The sequence below is a fragment of the Candoia aspera genome, chromosome 1, assembly GCF_035149785.1.
Source record: "Candoia aspera isolate rCanAsp1 chromosome 1, rCanAsp1.hap2, whole genome shotgun sequence".
Taxonomy (NCBI): Eukaryota; Metazoa; Chordata; class Lepidosauria; order Squamata; family Boidae; genus Candoia; species Candoia aspera.
Genome location: NC_086153.1, coordinates 45,634,293 through 45,661,853, shown reverse-complemented (window position 1 = coordinate 45,661,853; position 27,561 = coordinate 45,634,293). Strand labels below are relative to the sequence as shown.

The 27,561-nt window shown below is 38.8% G+C and overlaps 1 protein-coding gene across 1 annotated transcript; it reads right to left on the bottom strand.

Annotated features, from left to right (window-relative positions):
* Window positions 1-783: 783 nt before the first annotated feature.
* On the bottom strand, window positions 784-27,561 carry TRERF1 (transcriptional regulating factor 1). The gene is made up of 14 exons (XM_063303019.1): window positions 26,150-27,561; window positions 23,811-23,857; window positions 20,203-20,356; window positions 19,345-19,596; window positions 16,341-16,710; window positions 14,562-14,628; window positions 13,169-13,308; window positions 9,942-10,045; window positions 9,359-9,434; window positions 9,121-9,209; window positions 8,424-8,537; window positions 7,347-7,547; window positions 5,857-6,065; window positions 784-4,720 (listed from the first exon to the last, which is right to left on the bottom strand). Exons 1-14 carry the CDS (start codon window positions 27,518-27,520, stop codon window positions 4,396-4,398), a joined length of 3,519 nt encoding a protein of 1,172 aa, XP_063159089.1. The 5' UTR covers window positions 27,521-27,561; the 3' UTR covers window positions 784-4,395.

Below are 27,561 nucleotides of genomic sequence, written 5' to 3'. Positions count from 1 at the left end.
TGCTAATGCAACTCCCCCACCCCCAGAGAGGTAGGACGTCTAGAGTGGATCACCCCAAGTGACTAATGGACCTGGAAAAGTTCCAGGGGGAGCTTGGGATTTTCCCTGAAGATCTGCTGGGCAGTTTGGCCAAGGTCTTAGGCCTGGAATGGGCAGGTGATGAGAGCCTTGAATCAAATTCTTCCTATAGGGCAGTGTTTCTCAACCTTGGCCACTTTAAAGCTGTCTGGACTTCAACTCCCAGAATTCCACACTCAGCAATGCTGGCTGAGGAATTCTGGGAGTTTAAGTCCACACTGCTTAAAGTGGCCATGGTTGAGAAACACTACTATAGGGCCTCTCACTGTACACTGTACCTTTGGTTCTCCAAGGAGCTGTGGGAGATGAAGCACAAGAGATGCCTTGAGTTCTGCTGGTGAAAAACAAAAGAACAGGATGTGCATAGGTTCTGGAATCCTTTCTGCCTGCTTTACCAACAGTGGCCATCCTTTTCTATGGATGTGTGTACTGGAATTTCAACCACATGACTGGGAGGGAAGAGGGCTTAAATTGGAGTCGTTACCAACTTTCTGCCCAACTGTGCATCATCTAAGGATACAATAGGGATTTTTTCCTCCCCAGCCTCTGGCCTAATCCAGCCCACTTCAAACTCTGTTTTGGGGCCAGCCTGCCCCCCCACTTGTAGCAAATTTGGTGCTTCTGTTCAGTTTTAGAGAGGTACCACGTTGACCTTGTTAATTTCTTTCCACCATTCTGCTGGGTTGGAAATATCAAACCAAAAAATAAAATGCTGATTAATTTATTTAAAAGATTTTTTCCCATCACATGAACAATTTTTTAAACAAAGTATATCTTATCAAAAGTATAAAAGACTTTCTCCCTGCAAACTCTTACAGATTCCCTTTGATTTTACAAGTACAATTACCTGCCAAGAAAAAGCTGTATATTCTATACACAGTGCTTGCTCTTAGTTATGTACCAGATACAATGCATGCCTCATCCTACCTCATCAGAAAAAAAGGAAATTACAACCCCCCCCCCCCAATATATTATGAAACTAAGCATTTAGTGCAAACCTGACTCAATTACATCCTGAAATTAAATCACATGCAATTCAGGTGCAATTAAGCCATAACAGGCAAACATTTTATTATAAAATAAAATAAAAGAACTATGCTAAATGTTTTTTTTAAACCAAATAATATTTTTACACTACACTATACCTCAGAAATTTACAACTTTTTTTTTGTAACGACCTATCAGCAGTTAAATAGATCTGAAAATAAGATTTTTCCATTAAAATATATTTTCCTTTTTTCTTAGGTTATGTACAATTTTTAACTAATTTGTTACTGAAATAACTCTGATAAACACAAAACTTCAGCAAATTAAAAAAAAAACCCACAGGTTTTCTGGCAAAATATTGAAACATATTTCAGTGAAATTGATCATGGCAACATTTTTATGCAAGTACCAATATTCTTCCAAGAATTCTTTTGAGATTTTCTTAGGTTATTTTATGACATGTCAGTATACCCTCAACTGTTTTACATAATTTAAAATAAAACCATACTTTAACAGGTTCACAATGAATTAGTCCAATGAACAATTGTAAGACCTTTAATTTTACCCATAATACCTTCCAGTGAATTGTAGGAATACAATTCAATGATACTAGTGCCATGGTTATAAATCTAGACATAACCAGGAACAATTTTATATTAGAGACTTATTCTAAGGATACTTAGAATCTATAGTAGCCTGAAAGAGCCTCCAAATTTGTTGGATTACAATTTTCAGCTGTTGATGATGCTGGGTGAAAATTCTGAGACCCAGTCTCAACTCGCCTGAAGGATGTAGGTTGAGGAGAGCTAAACCCTACTGTTCTAGATGGCCTGATGAATGGGCTTCTTAGTAAAGGTAAAAAATCTGCCTTATTATAGTCTCATATAAAATAATACAGATCAGCTTGGAATGACCTACTGTGAGCTTTATACTTTTATCAACTCTCTTCAATTTCTTTGTTAGAGAATTCATACGTATCAGAGGAAAAAACAATTGCCAAGAACTATCAGTTTTTTCCCCTCCCTCCGTTGTTATGACTCTGGAATAACTTGCACTTTACAGCCTATTGACTCTTGGAAGGTAACCTTTGGTATTACTGATAATCAGAACTTGGCTGCTTTTCATGTGATGAATGTAATCGGTAATCAGGCACAGGACTAATTCGAACACACCCACTACATCTATAACAATTATCACTGGTGGCCACAGCTAGCAAAGCTTTGAAGAGTAGGAACTTCAGAATTTGGTCATGTAAAACTAGCTTTGAAAGAAATATCTTTTAAGACTATTAGGTTCTCTAGTACTAAGATCTGGCTCTCATGAAAATATCCATGACTGTGCAAATACAGAATAATTTTATATTGTCAATGTAACTTTGAACTCTTTGTTCATTGATAAATGATTACTATGATTTATGTTAGAGAATTGTATCAGAAAATGAACTTACTCCTGATGTTGAAAGAGCTGCCTAGCTAGGATATTGAACATACTGATCCATGAAATCATGCTCAAACACAATTGGAGAGGAAAAGTGGGGGAAGGCAATTTTGATCCTCATTTGTTTAGCACAAGGTTATCATAAAACACTACTCTGTTTGTGTATACTTAAACTAATACAACAAAATCAGGAAAGGGAAGAAACATAACCATAATTATTGTATCAGATGAGATTAAAGTTGGACTTAAATTTGCAGCCTCATGTATTGCTAAAAATAGCAACAGAAAAAAGTCTGAATTTCAATGTTATCCAATGTGAAAGCATTAATTGCAGCTCTGTATTGTGGTTATATAGTTAAAATGAGAGGCTTAACACAAACACAACATAGGTCTCCCAAACTTGTATAAAGTTATTGGGCTTATTTATAGTTTCAAACCTGTGAGTCCATAAGAGACAATTGGCAGGCATAAAAAGCATTATGTTCAATAAATTTACACTAACTTCATCAACCAATTATACCCATGGCAGCTTTTAAACTCTTTGGCAATGACCAAAACCTGCATGGTTCCATCTAGGTTTCGCACACATTTTCATGATGATATTTATATATTTCAATTTACAAAAGTGAATAGAACAGCACCAAGGTTTGTGTGCATTCTATACCCAAATATATGTGCATTTTGGAGCCACTGAGACACAGCAGCCACATAAAATTTATGATCAGAGCAAAGTGCAAAACTATTCTTCTTTTCTATTTGGAAGAATTTTAACAAACATATATAAACAGATTTATCTGAAGATAGACATTTTCCCCCCTTCTTTCTGTGAAGAAAGATTTTGTCTCGTACCTTCTCAGGAAAACACCACTGCAAAACTAAAGGTAGCATACTGTACTATACTTTCAAAGACAACTTTTTAACAACTGATTTACTGTACAAATTGGTGATACTTCACTACATCATTCATTCATTTACGCACAATCCAAGAATCTTCTGTAAAAAGGGGGTGAGTTTGCCTCAGCAATTCTGTCACTGTGAAATCAAAAGTCTTTCTACAATCTCCAGATACTTCTACATTCACTGACCCTGTTCCTTCTGAATCTTCTAAATTGGAAGCTCTGAAGTGCGCATTATGACTATGGAAATCCTTGAAAAGAAATGAACAGTTTTATACGTATTAGACTTGGTGATAATAAAAACTTTTACTTGGAGGAATGATCTAGTTATTCCTTCTCATTTTATGGTTGCTTCTTTTTTCCAGATCCAAGTAAACCAGAGTAGGACATACTATCATCAATCTGCCTGTGCCCAAGCCAACAGAACATCCATTTACATCGTGTTAGGAAAAAAAATAAAGATCCCTTCAGAATTTTCATTTGGTGTCAAACCTTTGGTACTGGAGGAAAGAATTGAATCAGATGGATTATGGGCCATATTAGCTTGCACTGGTCCAAAATCACGAGATACTAACAATTTATTCCATGTCCATCTTGGGTTGAAGATGCAGTTGTCAGTGACTTACTTTTGCCACCTGACAGTCCTGTTGGAGGCTTTTTGGGGGCCAGAATTAATAGAGGTGAGGAAAAGGAAGTATCCAGAGGAATTTAAACAATGTGATGTTTCCTTTGAAAGTTTAAGATACATGAACTTTTCAGAATATTTGATTCCAATATATTACACAAGATTCCTCTAGAAAACAGAACAATTCCCCCCGCTTTTAAAAAAGAAAGGCGAGAAAGAACATCACAAGACAGATGAGTTTTTCCAGTTCTGGATTTAAAAGAGTCCAACTATAGAAACAGTTTAAAATAAAAGGGAAATAAGAAATATAGCCCACTCGCTGGAGGAAACCGATTTCTACTGGTATCTGTAATGTGGCTTGGCTCATTTTGTCTACAGCTCAACATCATCCTGAAGCAACTCTGAATCTTCCTCATCCAGTAAGAGGCTGGGATTTATCACTTCAGCACTGTCGTCAATGACCTCTCCCAGTTCCTGTACAACATCGCTGCCAAGGTCATCTGCCTGTTCAACTTGCTTTATCAAGTCTAAATGATCCAGTGGAATCAAGCTATGCCCAGGCGACCCTGTAGTCCTTGCTATTGTGGCTGCCATTTCAGCTGCAACAGCAGCCTTCTGGGCTTTCTGCCTCTGCTGCTCTTCCTGCTGGCGGTGGGTCTTCATGTGAGCATTGCGACTTTTGATTTTGAAAAACATCCTAATATGAAAAGGAAGGGAGAAAAAAGAGGAATCTATATAAATTACAGAGGTATATTATGTCTTCTCCCTGAATTATGCTTCCAGTGGGGAAGAAGGGGCTGACCCTTCACTGCTGATCAGATGTTACAGGAGAATTACTTAACAGGGCTGCAAAAACGCATGTTCTTGAGATGTTATGAGTTGCCATCAGCAAGAACACACAGCTGTTTCATTCAACTTCAAAACAAAACACTTGTTGTTTCGTGTACATCCCTAATCAGAAGCTCATGGTACTTCCCTGGGCATTTTGCAAGAGACCAGCAAGAATGTCAATTCACAACTATTTAAATCCACTCTCCCCCGCCCCTTAATTAAGTTGTGTAAATTATTATTTGGGGAGGAGGGGAACTAGGAGCGGATTCAAAGGATGTGATACCAGCATCAACAGGAAATTTCTGGATGAGCATATGCGCAGATGCATTCTCTTCTAATGTGTTTGCCCAAACAGAGATCCTCTAAATGTGAAGTCTGTGTGGGAGAAAGCTTTCAAAGGCATACTTCTTTGTTTCTATTTTATAGGTTTAAAAATAGGTTGCTAAGGAGTTTTCTACTGCATCACCCAATAATTCGGTAGGGCTGTAAAACAAGTGTCACTTGCTGGGCTTCCTTAAGTGATGCAAACAGCTAAAGATGCAGACCTTAGGTGAGGAAGCACAATCCTAGGCAAACCTGTGGGCTAGATTCATGTACTACAGTAGGTGAAGACTGTGGTTTACAAACAGCATTGGCTGGATTCACATATCATGTTAAGCTAAAACCCAAATAAGCCACTTGATATATGAATCCCACCTCTAGAGAGGGTTAGGTTTGGCTTATGAAATGTCAATCCTGTCTGAACTATACACGTTGTATTTTACCACTGCTTACACAGTGATTTGGAACAGTCTTCTGCATCCTGTTGCCCTCTGGATACTTTGGGAGTACAATTCCCAGAGTTCCCAGCAAGCATGATCAGGCACCATCTTGGGTAAGGCTGTGTTAGAATTACTCTTATTCATTAAGGCAACTTCCTTACTTCGTTGGGGAGTGATTTTCACTGAGTTTTTTGGACACAGCATCACAGATTCCAGTTTGTGTGTTGTTATCTTTACTTACTTGCCACATTCTTTACAGGGGAAAACTGTAGGCGGATCTGTCTCACCACTTGTCGTACTATGAGCCGGGGAACTCTTGACAGAGCAGTAGTCATTCTGGGAATTCGGCTTCTGTTTCGTGCCAGGGCCACCACAGCGGGTTTTGACCACAGGGTTTGTGCCACCATGGATACGCGCATGGCCATTCAGGGCTTGTCTGGAACTGAAGATCTACAGGGCAGATAAGCCAAAAATACATTTTCTGAATTAAAATTTTAAAAAGATCCACAGCAATGACACATTTCCTCTAATGGTAACTTGCCTTGATTCTGTTTTCTTAATTTGACCATGCAAGATAATTTCAAACTTCTGAGCTTTTTATTTCTGACTGGCTAGTCAAATGCATGAAGACAACATCACCATGCGTCCTCAGCACAGCTTCTGAACACGTATTTTCATTTAGCTATCTTGGCTAACAGCTACGATCAAATCAACATGCCAACAAAGACCATCCATTCAAATATTTATCAAGCCAAACAGCCAACAGTGGTCTTTCCAATGCATTCTTGGGCTTCAAGAACATATTTGTGAAATTTTCTAAACCAATAACCATGACAAAAGATACTCAAGTTATGCTTTACTATTCATGAGGTTAATCCCAGGCATAGGCTAAACCAGGCATAAGCAACTTTTTAGTCGCTTGGAGCCACATTCAGCTTTGGAGGAAAGAAGCTAGGACAGAGCAGCAGATGGGGATAGTAAGCAGTGGAGAGCACTGGGGAACGGGCAGGATCACCTTTGGGGGATTTGGGGGGATTGGTTTTGGGGGCAATTGGTTTATTATTTTCATTTTGATTTGTATCTCACTCCCCTTATTTGTAGCTCTATGTGAATCATATTATAGGATGAATGTAACAATTTAAATGTATTTCTATTTCGAAGTGGCAGGAAGCTCTCTTGCTGTTGAAATTTTGTTGTGTAGTTAGATGGATTCTGGAGGTCACAAAAATGGAATTTAGGAGCCACAGGACCAGTCCTAATTAAAGAGTAGACAGGAGAACTCCTGGGAACCCTACACATATAGTTGAAGTACCATCTTAGTTGAGCATGAATCAATTAAAAAAACAAATCTATTTCTCTTCTAGTATATGTATTTTCCTTGTTTGTTGAGAGTTACACATCACATTTCCTTTAAGAGTTCAAGGTGGCTTGTACAGGTATCTTCCTGTATTTAATTCATCCACTCTCTGACATAGGTTGGGCTGAGAATGTGTAACTGGCTCAAAGACACCTATTATGTTTCCATGGTTGAGGGTGGACTTGAACCCAAGTCTCTGCTGTCCAAAGTCTGATACCTCAAGGCCTATATCACCCTAAGCAACAATGTAAGAGATTCTGCATCCAGTATCAATTACTGAAAGTGTACTGTGAAGTCACAGAACCTGCACAGTCTAGCTGCCTCCACATCCACAAACTTCTGGAATGGTGTAATTTATTAACAAGGACACCTACAGCTCCACAATCTGGCATTTCACAGATAAAAGAGGTCACAGACAGCCCAAGGCTCTGCAGAGAGGGTGGGTTAATGGGTGATGCAACAGCAACAGGCAGTAGGTCAGGAGAATTCTGGATTTCTGCATCCTCTTCTTTTAGAGATTTTTTTTCTTGCTCAGTCTGCTCTTCACCCTCCAATTCCTCATCTTCTCCACTTGTCTGAAATTCAAAGAGATTGTAGATGAAAGTGGAATAACTATATAAGAAAATTCAATGCCTGGATAAAGAGGTTTTAAAGAAGGATTGAAGTCCCCCACATGTGCCTACTTTGTTTCAAGGCTAATAGATAGCTCTTATTGATAACTACATAAAGACAAACCTCCAGCTCTGATTTTTTTTAATCTGCTTGGAGGTGTGAGACAGGTTCCAAAAACCACGTTTAATTAGAGAGGAAATTAATTATTTCATTAGAGAGGGGATTAATTCATATCACTACTCCTTACAGAATCTATTCTTCAGAATAACCGAATGTGGCCAGGTGCTTTCAGGTTCCTCTCATTGCTCTAAAACTGTTCTATGTATCTCTGTCCTTATACAGAAAGGCAACTTCTCTGCACTGGAAGAACCAAGGCAAGCTGTTTCATACAAAGTCCAATTCCTTATTCATATATCTTAATACTATTCAGACTAGCAATGGCTCTCCAAGTAGAACTATTTCATATCACTTGCTTCCTGATTCTTTAAAACTAGAGGTTCCAGGTTCCTTCTGGACATACAGCAAGTACTCTTATCACTCAAGTATGGATCTCCCAAGAACGTATTGATAATTCCAAACTGGAAGCAGTAACATCAATTTCTATACACAGAGAAACACTTTACATTACAGTGCTCATTGCTAAGAATTGCAATCAACAATATTTTAGGATAAACTAACATACATTCTTCTAGCATGGACCAAATTATGGCATGTGTACAACTAACTTATTGAAATGTTTTTTTCTCACAGGTGGGAGAAAGTAATAAGCAAATATATAAATATAAGTATCTGCAGAATACAATTTTATCTACTTCAAAACTAAAGGAAATGAGGCTTACTGGGCATTCAGTTTTTACTTCTGTGTGTCGAGTTCTGTGCCGTCGTCCTAAGTGCATGATTTTCTTCCATGTATAATAGTATTCAACACATTGTGCAACTGTCTTAGACTTTACCTGTAATCAAACAATAATTCACACTGCATCAGCACATTATCAGAAAACATACAACATTAATATGCAAACCCCACAAACTACAAAAATCACTCAGATGTATTCATTACTACCATATACTTGATTACAAGTTCAAATCCTCAAAGCAGAATCAAAAATTTAAACTTGGTTTTGGATCTTACTAAGATGCTACACACATTCACTTCTCCTGGCCAGCATGACTAAAGAGTTAAATTATTTTTAAACTCAGGATAATTCCCCTTCTGAAAAGATTAAACTGAGACAGAGAGTAAATTGTTGGAAGTCAAACAGTGAACTTCAAAGCTGAGCAGGGGAATTGAACCCAGGTCTTCACAATCTGATATATATGCTTTTTTCCCCCCAACATCTTTTTCACTCCAATTAATGCAACTAATTCATACTCAAATTGTCAGGTGCTTTAAAAATAAGCACAAATTCTTGCAGTTGGACCTTGTCTAAGTTCAAACTTTCACTTTAAGACAATGACCTCTGGACTAGCTGATAAATAATAAGCTGGTATCCAGAGAATCAGAAAAGCCGTCAAAACGAGAGAAGAACATCTCACCATTTTCTGTACAAAAATGAAATCTTTGCCATACGTTGCCAATGCTTTGTTGAACAATTTTCTTTCAAAGGGTGTCCACTGGTCTGAACCTGAAGTAAATAGAACAGGTGAGAACCATTTGTATTTTCACTGTCAAATGAATGAGTCTTTCTCAATGCTCAGCAAAGAGCACCTTCCCTGACAAAGGCTCCCATGTGGAATTGGCAGGCACTCTTTACAAACTTAGTTTAGAACTTACCAGCATAATGATAATTGGCTAGAGGGTGTGATTTTGCTCTTTTTGGTTTCAAAAGAAGAAGCATCTCCAGAGCAACCTGCAATATTAACAGACAGAGCAAACCAGGATTGTATGTTATTTGCAATGGTCAAAATTACGGTCATTCTTTTAATAACAGTTAATACATTTCCAGTTTTCCAACATTCTTTGCCTATGATATGCTGCATTTTAAGACTGCAGAAGCAGAGCCCTTGCTGGACTTGTTTGCACAGTGACCTGTTCACTTAGGTTCTTTCTTGCTTAAGGTGCAATCCTACGCATATCTGCTATGGAATGGAATGGAACTGGAATTTACTTTTGCGTGAACATAATATAGAAGGTATTATGTTAGTGACTAGACATTTGCAGCCATAGACCATTTTTTCTTAAAGAAAAGCTGGATATGGGTTTTTAAAGAAAAGCAGAACTATTAGAAATGATTCAGAAGTTTCAATAAATAAAGAAAAATCTCATTGTTGGCAAGTGATTAGTTATTCAAATGTTCTCTTTATGCTTTATGTCCAATTACTTCATGAAACCCGTTTTAACATGTTCTATAACTTACCATAATATTCCCTTTAGCTTCAAAGAGAGAATGCAAACCATATTCTATGTTGGTTCCTCCACCAGTTAATATGCTCGAGCAACACATATTTAACAGATTGGTAACTTTAAAAAGAAAACAAAATTAATTTTGTCAAACAGTTCAGCTGTTGAACACAGAAACTTGACAAAGAGGTCATAAAGCCAATGTAAAGACACTAATTCTAACAAGTATGGATTCCTATTTTGAGAGAGCTGGGGCACAAGAGGAGGCAGGGTTTTTAATTACTTGCTGAGATATTTGCAATTTCTCAAACATTTCCCCCCCTCCAGATGTGACTGTTATTCTGTTCTTTTGAATTTTTTTCTGTGATGGTTTTTAGCTTGCTTTATTGTTGGGAGTGGAGGACACTGTATTACCACTGCTGGGGTTTTCCATTAAACACCATTCTGAAGTCTACAGGTTGTCATGATGCTGTCCCCTGGATTTAACTGAAGCACAGGAAGCCAACACATTCACACAACCCACTTAGTCAACACATATCTAAATAAATGCCGAAGCATCATATGTCACTGAAATAGCACTAATTTGCCTAAAAGGGATGGATGGACGGACATACATACATACATACATTTTATTGGTCAAATTTATATAGCCACCCATCTCACAAAACAAGTGACATATGTGGAAAACGTTACTTTTTAAAAATAAAACAAAATCAGGCAGTGGTGGACTAGACCAAGTATCAAAGTAGCAGAAGACTGACCAGGGTAAAAGATGTTGTTAAGTTACTTGTTTGCACCAGTACTTCCCAACTTGTGGCCAAAGCTGAACTGACTAAGTGCACATTTGTTTGAAGGACACCCAGTTGGAAAAAGCTGGTCTACAAAGGTAGGGGTGTGTGTGTGTGTATGTTACATAAAGGTATGTTGGGCATATTTAGCCTGGAAAACAGAAGACCCTGGGGACATAGGGCAGCTATCTTCAACTGTTGGAAGGGCTGTCATGTAGAAGATAGGGCAGAATTGTGCAGAACTGTTCCAGAGGATAGGACAAAACCACCCAAAGGATTACAAGGAAGCAGATTTTGGCAAGAATCAGAAAATTTTTTCTAATGGTCAGGATTGCCTCCCATGGGCCATTTTCAGATTGGGCAGCATGGACATCCTGAGGCTTTAGAGTGATGGAAAGATATGAAGCAAATTGCCTCACAAAATTATGAACTCTCCTTTGTTGGAGATGTTTAAACAATGGCCATCTGACAGGGATGTTATGGTGTTAGGTTTCTGCACTGAGGACTGTTGATTCTCAGATTGCTTCTTACATTCTATGATTTTAAGATTAAGTACTAGTTTAAGAAAGCAATTAATTTAGCTGGTCCAGAATGCAGCTGCACAGGCTGTTTTTGGTGCCCCTAGAAGGGCACATGTAACACGGCTGCTGCACGAGCTGCATTGGATGCCAGTTTGCTTCTGGGTGCAATTCAAGTTGTTGGTTATCACAACAGCCCTACATGGCATGGGGCCAGGCTACCTGAGGGACCGCCTCTTCCCCATCGTATCAGCCTGTCCCACCCGTTCATGCAGAGAGAGCATGTTACGGACCCTGTCTGTGAGAGAACTTTGTTTGGCAGGGTCCAGGAAGCGGGCCTTCTCTATAGTAGCTCCTGCCCTGTGGAACATGCTACCCCTGGAGGTGAGGTTAGCCCCACTGCTCCTAGCCTTCCGGAGGAGCCTGAAGACCTGGCTCTGCCACCTCGCTTGGGGCGGAGAGAGTAGTAGTTCCGCATGGGGATGGCTGGTACCTTAGACCATTCCTCCCACGTATGGACTGTATCGGATTCTTGCCACTTGGATTTTATTTATATTCTTATTTTTACTCTTATTTTTATATTTATTAGGAGTAATAATATATTTATATATTGTATTTATATTGGATGTTGTTTGCTGTTTTAATTGACTATTTTATTGTAAACCACCCAGAGTCCCCCAATGGGAGGAGATGGGCAGGGATAAATTAAATAAACAAAGTCATACCACAAATCAACGAAGTTGAATGATAAACAAAGAAAGCATATGTAGTAGAAATGTGCACTGCACAAACGTTTTGAGGTAGATTTGAGTAGGAAGGCAAGAGGATAGAGAGAAATTCTTCTAAGCCAGTAGGGTTGAGAAAGAATCTGGAAGCTATCTGAAGCATTTATAATATTTTTAAAGCAAGGATGCAAACCTCCCAAACAAAAAACCACGCTTCACATTTTATATGCTGCTGAACAATTATAGATTCAACTGTACTGTAGTATATCAGTTTTTAAAAACACATACAGTTAACTTATGCAGTATCAGGTAACCAATACATTTGTATTAAAATGAAAAGGAAGGTGAAACAAATGAAGGTCCATTGTTTTCTCATCAAGTTCTTAAAACAGGATAAGGGGGGGAAACAGTATTTTTGTGATTACACCACTTATAATCACAAGTGGTCTGGAAGAGATTCTTTTTCTTTTTGTAACTTGTTTTCTTGTTCACTCCTATGTATCTCTCTCTGTGTGTGAGCATGTACACATGAGAGTGTGTGAAAATGAGTGTTAACTCCTATTACAAAATGCTGCAAGGGATATAGGGGTAAAGACTTCAAGAATATACAAATTGTTCCACAGAATGGCTAGACTGATTTCTTAGTGAATATGGTCTTTTGAAGAAAACAAGCTTTGGGGGTACAAAGATAGCCCAATGAAGGATTTACATGAACAATGTAGGGTTCAGTGTACCATGATAGTTTTATGTTATAGTGTGTGTAAAGTCCAAGTATCCACCTCTGTGAATGGAAGGGCCCTTTCCATTTGGGAAGGGAGTTAGGATCCAAAGGAGGCTTGCTTTTAAAGAAAATGGGTAAGTAAACCATTTTTTTCCTGATTCTCCTTCCTCCTCTGGTGTCTGACATTTCCTTCCACACTCATAATGTTCTGGAGGTTAATCAGAGTAAACAGTCATCCTCTCCTGTTCTCTAACAACAGTGGAACTCTACCGAACACAGATTTGATTCAACCCTATGTTTTTGCAATGAAATACCAAGAATATCTAATTTTTTTAAAGCTAACAGGGAGCAATTCTGAAACCACTCACCTTTTTTTTCAAAAAATGAATTTGGATTAACACTTGTTAGCATACCCAAAGTGGGCTTGGTGAGTGGGGGGGCCATATACACAAAAGAAAAGCATTCCTTTAGGTAGGATAAAAATATAGTACCTCTTTGTTGGAAAGTTTTGTCCTCCAGTTCTGGCCATGGCTTCCAAACTAAAGTTGCCTTGTGATCCTCCTTTTCCACCAATGCTATGTCTTTAAGTTCAGGGATATCTGCCTGGAATCTTGAGCCAATGTTGATACACCTCAAAGCAATAAAGATATTGAAAGCATTAAAAATGTAGGTCCACTGCAGGATGTTCCTTCTCTTGCGGTCTTGCTTTTATCTATTTTACTGTTTTAATTAGTTTTGTAGTATGTTTTAATAGCAGGCTTTATTGTACGCTGCCCAGAGTCACTTCGTGTGAGATGGGCAGCCATATAAACTTGACAAATAGATAAAATAAATAGTTCAGGATTTCCTTACTTCCTAAACTAAGTTGAGTTCTCACACTGCATTAAGCTTTGAGTATTTTTATGTGGAAAAGTGGGATGAAATATTTTCAATAAATAAATTAAACAGATCGCACCATAGATGTAGTTTTGGTATGTGTAACCTTTGTGTGTTTGAGATCTAAGGTGTGGTCTGAAAACTGGTTCTGGGATTACTTATTGTTAAGAGCTATGAAACAGTTAAAGGCTAAGTAGACAGTCTGAGTTTAAAAAAAAATTCCATATTGGCTTCAGAGCAAATCAATTATGTTTGTTAGAATTTTTTGCAGTGCAGAGATGAATTGTAAACATTTACTTTGTGTTGCAAAGAAAAATTAATAATCTAAAACACTCTTCCTCCCTAGTTAATTAATTGAAGGTAGATGTGCTTACAAATTAGACCAAGACTGTTTAACTGCTATTGGTTAAAAAAGATAGAAATAAACCAGGGTTAGTTTGCAAGGGATCAAGCTAATCCTGGCCTTGCCTGGCTAATTTCTGCTTTGTTTTCCTCTCTTTTTTAAATGTGTGTGCTTGCCAATCTCAGCCCTTAATCTGAATATTCTGCATTTGTTTTGAACAATTCTAAAATTTTACACAATTGCAAATTCAAGACTATATCTGAACATGAGTTGGTCACAAAGAATGGAAGGAAATTGTATCAGACTATCATCTATTTTCTCTCATAAGCAACCAGATGCTTGCCGAAAGCCATGTTGAGGTTTTATTTCCCAACATGACACTGATGGCCAACATCTGAGGTCATACTTCATGGTTTAGTTCAGGACTGCAGTTTTGTAATAGTTAAATATGTTGTCCGAAAACCATTCAAAATAGCTATCAATATAACAAGTTGAATGTAAACAAAATAGAGGAAAGAGGCATTGATATACACACAGGAATACCAGATAGACACACAGGAATGATTTGTATCCCAGCTATTTTCTAAAAAGCAGCACACATTTCCTCTCTCTCTCCAACCAAAACAGTTGTGTTGCATCTCTTTCTACAAATGACTCGTTCTTACGGTTCAATATCAACAGTCTGTTCTCCAGGTCTTGGGGTCATAGGGACACTGTTTCCATCAATAGTACCTGAAAATAATAATAATAATAATAATAATAATATAGTTTTCAGCATGTTTCCTTTTTTGTCGTTGTTCACTAACAATTTTTCTGAAGTCTGCCTTCTCTCTTTACAGAAAACATTGTATTTAAATAGAGGATATTTCACACCATAATAATAAAGAACCCATTTATATGCTGTGAACCTTTGGCACTGTTTTGAACAGAAGTGACAGCAAATGATAGGAAAGCTTCCCTAACGCAGCTGTTTTTCAATCTAATGCCCTCCAGGTATGTTGAGTCAAGGTCTGGCTAGGGATGATGCAACTTCTCCAACACAACTGGAAGGGGTCAGAGTGGGGAATGTCACCGTGGAGAGCTAGTACCATTCCAAACAGACAATGTTATTAAACAGACCAACAGTCTGATCAAGTAAAACCTATTTTCTATGTTTAACTGTATCTTTATATATGCATTCCCCATTGTTTTGAAAACAATTACTAGCAGGATCCTGCCTTGTGACACTCTTTTGTATGAGTATTTCAGTTTACAGTCCCAAGAAAATTATTCAAGATTGTGAGCAAGTTTTCTGTATCTGCAGTGATGATATTCAAAAAAAAAGTTTTCCCATATGGTGTAGCAGTGCTGTCAAATTTGCTAGTTTCAAGGACATGGTTCTTTGCATCAACTTATTCCAGTAAAAATGGGAAGTCTGCAAACTGAACTCATTCACCTGAGCAGAATCTATGGTAAATTCATAAACTCTCTTTCCATCTATGCACCCCACAATCTCTTGGTTTAACTCACATTAAGATATTCTGAGAAAACACAAAGCTCATATATTGTGTATTAAGATGTGAACAATACGAAAAATAATAGTGTTGTGCACTCTTTTTTCATTCAAACTGATGTTCCAGGAACTGAACATGTCTAGAATATTTGGTTGTGATAGTCCCTTGCAGCTCACATGGATAATAGATGACCAATGCAGAACCAGTTTATGCTATGCTAAGCACATAATCAGTATTTCCACATTCTGCATCTGATGGTACATGAAATCAGGCTGTAGGGAAGTGAAGAGTGTCAAATGTTTGAAAGCTTTTCTGTGAAAATTCTCTGTGTTCATACTATGTCAGGGAGAAGGCAAGGCTAAAACTTTTTTCCAATATATAAAATACGTTGCTTTATTATATTTACTTAGTTATTGATGCTGAGACCATTCAAACCTTTTATCTTTCACTTGCAAATTAAGTTGGTACACTGCAAAGTCAGATATGTAGGAATTATATACAGGTAGTCCTCATTTAGCGACTGTTCACAGTTATGCGGTAATGAAAAAGTAACTTTACGACCAATCCTTGCATTTACGACCTTTGCAGGTCTGTAAAGCAAAGGAAAGCTGAAGTAAGATCATAAGCAGTTTCACTTAGTGACCACTTTACTTAACAACTGAGTTGCCAGTTGTGGTTGCTAAACAAGGACTACCTGTAACTCTGTTCTGGAATTTCTTGGCCATATTCTAGAGGTAAATAAAAGGAGTGGCCCAAATCAGTATATGTGCATTTTCTATACTCCTTCTTGAACTCATTTGAGCAATAGTTGAATCTGCTATGCAGATGTGCAAGAACACTATGAGAAGCACAAATCAGAATCAATTTAAGCCAATGTTCTACCATTCACAAGTGAGTAAAACTGTCAGTTCTTACATGAGCAATGCCTATACTATAATACAACATACTTACTAGATTGACAGAGGAGTATCCGGGGAGTGGGTGTCAGAGGAGTAAGGGGCAGCTGGGGGTGAGATGTACCATGAGAAAATATGATGACACTGCTGAAGAGTCCTGATCCTTGCCGTATGGGGCTAAGCATGGGAGGTGGTGTATAAGGTGGGGGATCCTGAGTCCTGTTGATCAGATGGTCTCCTAAGACACGAGGAGAGCGAAGTTGGCTTTGGTACAGTGTAGCCCCTGAGTGAGATGCACTGAGGTTGAAGGAAGGGGGTGGTATGAAGAGTGGTTCAGGTCTGTGGCGGTATTTTTTCTTGTCTTGAAAAGGTTTGATGCTTTCTTCAGAGTTGGTGATGCTTTGGTGGTGCTTTCTATTGGGATCCTGAATAGAAGTTTACAACATTTGTTATTTTAATAGTGACTGTATTCAATCATACATTAGTTACCCCAATACTGATTTTTCAGCAAAACATGAAAACTTGGACCAAGCAATTGATCTTCCAAGATATAGCCTACAGATCCTGCATTCTGAGCTCAACAGAACAATACATCTACTCTTGTTTCTTGTTTACTGTTGGGAACCAAGCTAAAATTAACTAAAAGAGAAATTCCCAAATTGCCCCCATGCCAGCCTGCCAGCATTTAATGATCCAATGGAAAGGCCTTTTCTATGCCACAACTATGGTGCAGACCATTAATAGGAACAAGGTCCTTCATGAATGGCTTTTTCTAAATTATGGAACTTCCTGCCTCAGGAGACTAAGTTGCCTAACTCTTAAATAGCCTTTCATAAGTTGCTATTTATTGAGAAAGGGGCTTAATTTATAGGAATGTAGCATTTATTTATTTTCACTGTTGCATTTTTACCCCTCCCCTTTTTTAATTTCCATATTTGCCATAAAAATCCTTAATAATGTTGGATTAAGACTGAGGAAATCTACATCCCCACTTAGCCATGGAGCATACTTGGTGACTTAAGGCAATCCCTTTCTCTCAGATCCATCTACCAATAGATTATAAAGAAAAAATGAGGAGTAACCCTATGTCTTAGCAGAAGGCTAAAACATGGTAAAGTACAACAGCAGTAAAGAAAAAAATAAAATATAGTAACATTCCTCCCACCCTCTCTTAGTTCTTTCATGGTATATCAAAGGGGGGATTTTTCAATTGGTGAAATACATTCACCAAATTAAACTTAGCATGGACAGTGGTAAACCAGAGACCTTTCTGCTGATCTGGGATCCACTCTTTGGGTACATCAGCACAGCCTGAAAAATATAAAACTACATTAAACTCTTACAGCTTCATCCCCTGGTTTAGTCTTGTAATACACTTTCATTATTAAAAGTACTCCCCAAGCCTTTCTCATTGATGCATGACTTCCTCTATGTATGTCACTTTTTTAAAATATGTGCTGCAGATTTTGCTTCCTGCTTACTTTGTTTAAAGATTCTATTACTGCCCACATTTTAGTGATGCTTGCTTTGTAAAAAATTGTATTTCACAAAAACTCTTTATTAATAAAAAGTAAAACAACTTTACAGCGTGATTGGACAAAGTTACTATTTAATTATCAGGAAATGATGATCAGTCAATATTTAAGTGAAGTGTGATCCAGAAAATCTGTTTAAAAGTTTTCCTACAATTTTAAAAGCAGTTACTTTAGGACAGTGCTTCTCAGCCTTGGCAACTTTAAGATGGGTGGACTTGGCAACTTTAAGCTGGCTGGGGAATTCTGGGAGTTGAAGTCCACCCATCTTAAAGTTGCCAAGGTTGAGAAACACTGCTTTAGGAAGTCAGACATGAGCTTGAAGGAGCCTGATACTGTGGAGCTGCTGCTTCTCAGATCCATTCCCCACAACTGTCCTTTCCTCTGAACAGCAGTTTATTTATTTGCAGCCTGGAGTGCATGCTCAATTTTCTTAGGAAAGCAATGCAAAAGGATTTTTTTGGGTTTCTTTCCAAACTGCTATCTGAAGCTGCTATTCAATTTAACAACAAAAAAGGAGAGAACCAATGCACTGCAGATCTGTTAAATGCTCTGCAGGTTGAACATTTCTAGGAAGGGTAGGGATTTAAAGATCATCTGCTTGTCTGCTCCCAGTGTTTCCCATTGCACCTCTCCAAAAACCAGTTATGTAGCATCAATTTCCCAAACAGGAGTTATGAAAGCAACAATAGCAGAACAAGATCTGGCATTATTATTTCTGCCTCTATAGGATTATCAATTGTTCCTATGGATTCAGTGAAATTGTACTGCTGTGTAATCTAGAACAAGCCTACTCTTAAAGCAGGATAGAACATATGGTATGATTCTGGGTATGCCTGTGTGTATGATCCATGCTATCAGAACCAACTACATGCACAAGAGGGTCCTTGGTGAAGTGTCCTCCATAAGCCCTTCATGATTCCACTTCCATATCCATTCATGGGTGGTGATTAGAATAAATTTCCCATAGTCCCCCAGAGCACCCAATACAACACTGTGGAAATTTTAAACTGGCAGCTGACTGGCATGGGAGATCCAAGGCAAATGTCAGGGCTGCTTAGTCTCACCAGCTTCAGGGGCCAATGCTGGACTTGCATGATACATTACACAAACTGTACACTTAAGACAGCAGGCAGTTATAACCATAATTTACTGAAGAAAAAGTGATGCTTATCTGAGGAAAAGAAAGCTTCAGTCTCAGGCCTTTCAGCACTACTTATTCTCTGGAAACCATCGCTGGCAAAATGCACGGGACATGTGCATGCACACAAAGACACAAGCAGACCATTTTCAAGAAGAAAACAAACTGGCTCTCAGCAGCAACAGTAAAATAAGCAAGCACAAAGAACATTAAAGATAATAAATCCCTTTGTTGTTGTTTTATGTTTGCAGCTTAGAAAGATTTGGAACATTATAGAAAAATAATTAACACCGGCTTTGAAGTAACTGGTAAGTCCTCGGCATTGCTGTAATGCAAAGGGATTTATTAGGCTCCTATGGCCCAGTTAGTGGCAAGAGAACACTCACAGAAGAGGTACGTGGGCTGACGGCTCTAGGGGAATGTGCTGGAGAACAAATCATCCTCACAAGGACAGGCATCTCATCATCTGAGACAGGCTTGTCTTTGACCAGGGCACAGCCATCACTGGCCTGCTTGCTGGGCTCAGGCGACAGAACCTTTACAGGGACAGACACAGGCATGACGATAGATGCAAAGCTATCCACTTCGGAGGGCAGCTGTTCCTGCTGGTGCTGCTGTGGCAGGCTCTCCCCTTCCTCCTGTACAGACAATTAAAGGCTTTCATGGCTGGACATCACTAGAATGCTTATAGGTAGCATGAACAACAGGGAGTTTTAGGGCATTTTTAAAGACTGATTGTGGACTTCAGTAGATTAGAGTCATTTCCTGCTACCTTGGAATAAATGAGTTAGTTTCAGGTGTTGCTCCAAAAGATTTAACATGATTCCTTCTTTAGAAAACATATCCTCCCTGGAAACTTGTGTCCAGAAGGAACTCAAGGGAACTTGACAGAAAGAAACAGAAAAACAAAGTTGCATTGAAAAGTTTCTTGTATTTAAAAGTGGTCAAACATTAAAGGGCATATTAAAGTATGTTCAGTGAGGAACCCTGTTCAGCTGAAAGCCAGCCAAAGCCTATGCCCAGCTGTAGTTCTTTTCTTCTATATAACATCAGCTGACACACCGCCAACAATGGAGAATTAACATACTTGGAAGCAAAGCTGGAAAAAGACATATTTCTTTGGCAATAGCAAGCTCCAGAATGAGTGCATTTTTTAAAAAAAGGAAGATATAGTTAAGCAAGCAGCAAGTTTTAGAAAAGGGGAAGACCAAATACCCAAAAAGAAATAAACAAGGCATCGATACCTGTCTGAAGATAGGGGACGCCCGTATCCCTCCATGAGACCTCATGTGACCATTTAGAGCTGGTAAACTTTTAAACTCTTTGAAACATACAGAGCATGTTAATTTGCTCTTTGATTCAGATCTTTCAGTGTATGTTTCTTTATCACAAGCATTGCTGTTACAAGAGACAGAGAAAGAAGATGCCATTTTAGAAAGACTGTTCCTAGATGCATTATAATTAATCTACACACAACTAATTGGGAAAAAAACTCTGAACCCTCAGCACAAGAATGCATGCTCAAATGTTTGAATCCAATAAAACACCAGAATTAAGTATTCATAATTAGCCATCCATCCATCACCTAATTCTTACTGATCTTGCTGACCCCATATCACACTAAAACAGTTGCTGGAGGGCCATTATAAGGTGTTTTCTAACATAAGGAAGGGCTCAAGAACTATGAAGATCAAGTTTCACTTCTGCAGAAATGTACTGTTGACTTTGTTGAATAGTCAACAAAGCCGATATTAAGGTACATGGATACACAAATAGGACTTAAATTTATGACAAGGCTAGCACTGGTATAAACATCTTCAGAATAACAGGGTGAATATTCAGGACAGTGCTCTCAAAATGCACAGAAAACACAACTAAGGTTAAAGTTTTATCCTTGGGAGGTAATTCCCACTACATTTAGGGAGATGCCCAAGTGAATATATACAGGATCATACTGAAAATATAGGAACATCCTTCATGTGTTAATCAAGTGAAGTGGTCCACTTGAAAACCTATCACTGCCCCATCTTTCAATCATCAAGACTTTTGAAGATGTAAAACGCTACGGGTGACCAGATGAGTAGCATATTTGTGTGAAAGCCTCTGTATGAGCAGTTGCTTTTGTATACATTTTGATAGCGTAGTCATCTGTTCCGATATGTTGGACATCCGTGACAGTGGCACGCTTGATGCCAGGGACTGTACTAGTAATGTATTTGTGTACTCATCTAATGGCTTTAAGAGAAACTATTTCAATCAAATGCATCTAAATGCAACTGAAATGTATGAATAATCACTGAAACCAAGTAATACAACAATACTGAAAAAGCTTGAAGTTGCATTTAAACACAGCTATGAGATTATGCCTTTATGTTAATCTTAGTAAGGATTGGTACTTGGACACTGAAGACTATAAGAACATGCCAGTAGAAAGTTGACACTGTGGCCAAGGTCAAAGCAGACAATGTTCATAGATGGCAACAATATTCTACAGTTCAAATGTTCTAAATGTGGACATTTAAAAAGGAAACAGAAATTAGTACTATAATAATTGCAATAATGTAGCAATCTTAATTCTGTGTATGTGAAAGAATATGGATGAAAACCATTGTTTTAATTATCTTTAAATTAATAATTTAAATTAAATATTTAAATATGTAAACAGCATATTTAAATTAATTTGTAAAGCTCTGAGACCTGTTTTAATTTTTTTGCTGTTCCCTAGCTTTAATTAATAACCACCCAGAGTCCCCTTTTGGGAGAGATGGGCGGTGATAGAAATTTGAAGAATGAATGAATGAATGAATGAATGAATGAATTAATTAATTAATTAATTAATTTCTTTTGAACAACAGGCAAGATTTAATTTTTTAAAATTTGTAAAATTTATAAATTAATTGCTCAATGTCAAGGATGAAGCAATTGTACTGATTATGTAATGAGAAAGTAAGACCTGATAAGTAACTTGAAAGTCATGGCCATAATAAAGAAAGGGAAGTTCATTTAATCAGATCCTTGAAGCAAATGTTAAATCCTATTTAGCAGAAAAGAAACAATAAACATGCAATGTCTAAATACAAAAACATGCAGACAATTAAAATTTGTTTATAAAGGGCTTCACTGATTGACCAAATCTGAAACATTAAATTACCAATCAGCTTTTTCTGTAATTCTTTGCTCTATGCAATGACTAAATTCCACACTAATTGATGGTGCATAATGTTTTATGGTAAGCTTTTTCCTATGTGATTTTTTAACACATGAGCAACACAGATAGGTTGTGCATCTGCATAGGTACAACTTTGTTTTCTCTTTAATTGCCTCTCTTGGATATGACAGACAGAAGTCATATTCCATAGAACTATTTTGTCCACAAAAGCTTCCTTTGTGGCATCAACATCCCTAGCATAGTGTAAGTATCTGCAACCAGTTTATTCTGAGCCAAGTTGCTAAAGATGTTTGCCCTTTACCAGAATAAGCACAGATCAATAGGGGATGGTTTGGATCATGGTCTTCTAGCAAAGAGTTATGAAGAATAAGAGGAAATGTGCTCTTTCCAGCTAAAGAAATGGCAATTGCCATTTCACTTCTAAGTAGCATCCTGTATTTCAAGTAGGCGTTCTGTACTTGAAAGGGAAGCAGGGGGAAAAAAAAACATCCACAGACAAAACTATAATTTGGCTTATATGAAAAGGACACCACCATCTCAGGGGGGAAAGTCCTGGCTGAGTGTCAAGAAAACTTTAATACTTTTTTTTAGAGAAAACACATATCAACAAGGGATCACCACTAAGGAATATGCCTTTGAATTGAGGAAACTTGTGACATCACCTTGTGAAAAACTGCTGAGTTCAACTAGGAGGAAAGACAAAATAGCTTTCTGTAGAAACAATGCATACACCAAACCCTTGTGTTATCAATTCTAAGGGAAAAATTATGTAAGATCTGAGAAACGTAGTTATAAATTAAAAATAAGAGTTTTGCTTGAGCACAATCCCTGTTGCTCAAACACAAATCCTATTTATAGCATCTTGGGACTGGCCACGTTGCTACTGAATTTCAAGACAGTGTGATTTCTCCCAGCCCCACAAAATAAGCATGGGAATGGGAACAGGAGGCCTCTAGAAAGCAAACCACTCCTCTCAAATAGCCTAAATTGTACTATTTCAATTTTGTTGTTGAAATCTCGTAGTACAATTCAGGGTAATTTTGCTATAATGGGAAGGGTTTTAAGTTTGAGAAATGAACAAGATGCCTCCCAGTTCCACTTTCAAAAAACCATCAAAGCAAACAAAACTATAACATGGCTGAAACAACTGGACCACTATTTCCAGTGATACTGCAGCAACATCAGAAGGCGTCTTGTAGTTCCACAGATGGTCAGGGTTGAGGCCCCTGGCTCCTCAAGGTCTGCCCACATGATACAGTTCCTACAGTTGAAAGAAATGGCAGGAGGCATAGCACTGAAGTAGAAAGGGGAGGAAGAATGATCACAGCTAAGATGACTGGTGATAAATGGAATTTCCCTTCTGAATCTAAAATCAACTGTGATCTTTAGACAGCTTCTGTGAAAGCTTGCCAGATAGGCTTTGACCTAGAATACTTAGGTGATTAGATATAGAACAAACCCAACTCATATCACTGAGGGTTAAGTTTTATATTTTTAACAACTAAGTAAGGTCCCATCATTGTATCACCCCCCCGCCCCACAGATCGATGTAACTGCCACCAAAATCATTGCTATTTTGCAAATCAGCAGTCTAAAGGATTCTACAATAGGGTTGATATTTGTACAGATGGAGGCCATTATTTTGGATTTTTAGAAGACATTTATAATTAATCACAAATATACCTTTGTTCAGGAGAAACTGATGGAAGTCTGCCATCAGGTAACTGGATCTGCTGTTAAAAAAAGACAGGAAAAACCACTAAGTTGTATAATTATAGTCTACACCAGCTTTCCCAGTCTGGGCACCTCTCAAATGTGTAAACTTCAACTCCCAGAATTCCCCAGACACCATAGCTAGTGCTGAGAATTGTGGGTGTTGGAACCTACATATCTGGGCCTTGTGTCAAGTTTGGAGTATATTGGTCTACATATACACACATATATGCATACATAATTTTGTGCTTTCTTGACTCCTGGTAACTCCCTGGAAAAGTTTATTCAGTTTTCTTGACAATATTTTTGGAAATGGTTTGCCACTTCCTTCTTCCCAAGACTGAGAGTGTACATAGCCCAAAGTCACCCAGGTGGCTTTGTGCCTAAGACATGACTCAAACTCACTGTCTCATAGTTTCTAGCTTAGTGCTTTTAACCACCACAGAGGGAGGAAGAAAAAAAAATATGGGTCAGATACAGGAGAGATTGCCTTCAGAAATCACTTGGCTTTTTGTCCCCTCCCCCGCCCCGTAGAGTGGAGACATTGGAGAGGAAGGGATAATAAGAGAGTAAGCAGGCACACAATTCGGAATACACCGGGCTGTTTGCATAGCACACTTGTGGCTCTCCATTGCTTTTGATCTGCATTCCCCATTGTGTGTATGCCTACTCTCTTGTAATCCCTTCCTCTCCAATGAATGTAAATACATTAATTCCATTCTTGCTAATTCCCAGCACCTGGGTGAGCATTCCAAAGGGTAAGGGAGTGGTTAAGAGGCAAACAAAAGTGAAGGCGTGAAACTGAGCAGCCTTGTCAGTTTTGAGCCGGCTATCCCAGCCCCAGGGGAGAGCATTCCCAAGGATGGGAGAGTGGGGAAAAGGAAAGCACAGTTGCGACTTGATTTCCCACTTAGCGACCGCTTTGCTTAACAACAGAGCTGCTGGTCCCAATTGAGATTGCTAAATGAGGACTACCTGTATTATGGTAAAATTCTGGAATAGTATGGTGGGCTGTATCATTGTGAACTGCAAACAACAGCACAATTTCAAAATGTTCTCTTGTGTGGAAAATTTTCAGCAGGAAGCAAATTAGGCTGAAAAGTCTTAGCCTACTTGCAGATAACTTTTTATGCAGAACATTACTGAAAAATCTATCATTCTCCTTCACTTGGGAGGTATAATCTTTACCAATCTGGTGCCACTCTAGATGTGCTAGTCTTTTCATCTACTACCCTGGGAAATGACAGGAGAAAAGGAAGTCTAAAACAGGGGTGTTCAAACTTTTTCAGGCTACAGAACCTGTTGGTTAAAATAAATACATATACATACACATATACATTGGAATCCTTGATCAAGAGGCAAAGCCCTAGTGATAGGAAAATGGTTACAGTCAAGTGAATGGTTTTGTTTTTTTTTTGTCCTTAGTTGTTTCTCATGGAACCCCATCAAAACACAGTTTGAAAAACCCTGGTCTAAAACATTGAGAAGGTACGAGGTTGGGGAAGGCAGTAAAGCCTATTCTAACCTTTCATTCTGCTATCCTGTATAGTTCAGATCTAAACAGGATGCAATATAGAACTCTTTATGGGGTGAAACAAAACTAGCCACCTGCTCCAGACATTGTATTTGTTAGCCAAATGGATGGTCAGGCATTCTCCAACAGACCCCATGGGAGTTATGCCTCTAAGAATGCCCAATGCAAAGAGCCACTCCAAAATTTCCAATGGGATCTCTAAATTTATACAGACTCCCACCAGCAAACAGCCTCCAACCATCATATCTAGAAGCATCCTACCTAGTTTCACTGGCTCATCATAGATGGACAGTTGGAATAAATGCTGAATATTACTGATTCACAAAACGGCTTTCCCAATAGAAGCAGCTATTTGTCTCCATGGCTTCAAAGAACCCAATTTCAATGCTGTAAAAGGCTTCTTCTATTTTACTGGATAACTGTCAGTGATAGAATGCCAAGACTGAAACCCTAGGGCTGAATGCACCTACCCCAAAGCCTTAGCTATGGCTCTTCCAAAACTTGTTAGTGAATTATCATTTTTAATGCAACAGAAGGGAAATTATTAATTTTTTCCAAACATATTCACTAAGTTCAATTTTAATGGAAATGAAATTGAGTTTAGCTTTTGTCCTGGCTCCGCTTACTTTTCTGGGGTGTCGTCCCCACATGCTATTCAAATCCAAGTGTAAGTTTCACAGAAAGCAGTGCATGTCCACTCTATTCTAATGAGTACGACAATACTGCTTTTTTCAGAACTTAGCTATGAGAAAGCAAGATGTAAGGTTTTACATACCTGTGGCCACACTGCACTGGGAGACAACGGCTGATGTCTTTTGTTGCTCATCTGAACACTTGTTGGAGGTCTAAGAGATTGTTGAGAGATTGTGCTGTCAACAGAATTCAGGCCCTGTTGTGCTGGATCTTCAGTCCCCTCTGCCATAGGGAGTCCAAGGTGCTCATCCATCAATGTCTGAGTGTTACCATCACTCTGGTAATGATCAGGCTGACTGGCATCTCCTGGCGGCTGTTGCTGCTGCAGAACACTTTGTGGATACAAATGTTTGAATGACTGCTGCTGATCTTGATAGAAATATGGAGGGACTGCTCCCAGCTGTATAAGCTGCACGGAATTACCTCGATCTTGGGAGTACTGCTGAGGTTCGTGCAGAGGCTTCTGGTTAGTATCCCTGTGATAGGGAGGAAGTTGTGTTTGCATCTGCTGCTGCTGCTGCTGTTGTAACTGTTGCGTCATAGGCTGTATTGGATAATACTGAGCTGTTTGCATGGGGCACTGCCTCTGCTGCTGCTGCTGTGGCTGCATCTCATGTACCAAGAGCCTGTGCTGTCCTTGATGGGGTTGCTGCTGCAGATAGTATTGATCTTGCTGTAGCTGCTGTGGCAGCAAATGTTGAGAATGCATTTGCTGCAGGTGGGCCTGTCCCTGGTGCATTGCAGAGTGCATTGGGATGTGGGCAACATGCTGCTGGTTGTCATAATAAAGAGAAGACTGGTGCTGCATTAACTGCATCTGCTGCTTCTGCTGTGCACTTCCAAATCCGGGATGGACTTGCTGTGGTATCTGCTGGTATCTCTGCACAAGTTGTTGCTCCACAGCAGGCTTCTGAGACAGCAGTTGTCGAAGTGCACTATCGCCAGCATTCTCCATCACTGGAGGCTGAGACTGAATTAGCTGAGAAACATTATTCACTTGGATTCTTAGGTTTTGGCTAGCAAACACCTGGGCAAAAGAGTCTAATTTATGCAAAACTCCACTAGTAATTTTTTGTGATCTGATGTCATTGCTTTGGGAACAGAGATGCTCAAAGCCATCAACTGGTTCGCTTTGACCCACTGGGCTCCACATGACATGCTGGCTGTTTCTTATTGGGAGGTGGTTTCCAGACCCCAAATGGGCCCAGTCTGCTTGCCGAGGAGAATCCATTAGCCCAAGGCTTTTGGGCCCAACATTCAAAGATACGTTTTCCCTGGCGTCATGAGGGAATGAGGGAGAGAGGGGAGAATCTGGAGAAGTATGCATGGCTGAGGTTCCATAGCTGTGGTTTGCAGATGCCAGGGGATTCAAGTGTTGCTGCTGTTGCTGGTAATATACATTTTCACTATTGTTAATAATATGGTTTGTTTTATATGTCTGCTGATCCCCCATTTTCAGGACTTTTTCTCTCAACGAGAACCATTTAAAATACA

What these genes read in the sequence shown, in the direction of transcription:
- TRERF1 (XM_063303019.1), bottom strand. Translation starts at nt 27,520, where the DNA reads ATGGGGGATCAGCAGACATATAAAACAAACCATATTATTAACAATAGT. An exon ending in CAAAACTTTCCAACAAAGAG is followed by an intron (nt 10,046 to 13,168) that starts GTACTATATTTT and finishes TTCTTTTTAAAG; the next exon opens with TTACCAATCTGTTAAATATG. An exon ending in AGCCAATTATCATTATGCTG is followed by an intron (nt 9,210 to 9,358) that starts GTAAGTTCTAAA and finishes TATTTACTTCAG; the next exon opens with GTTCAGACCAGTGGACACCC.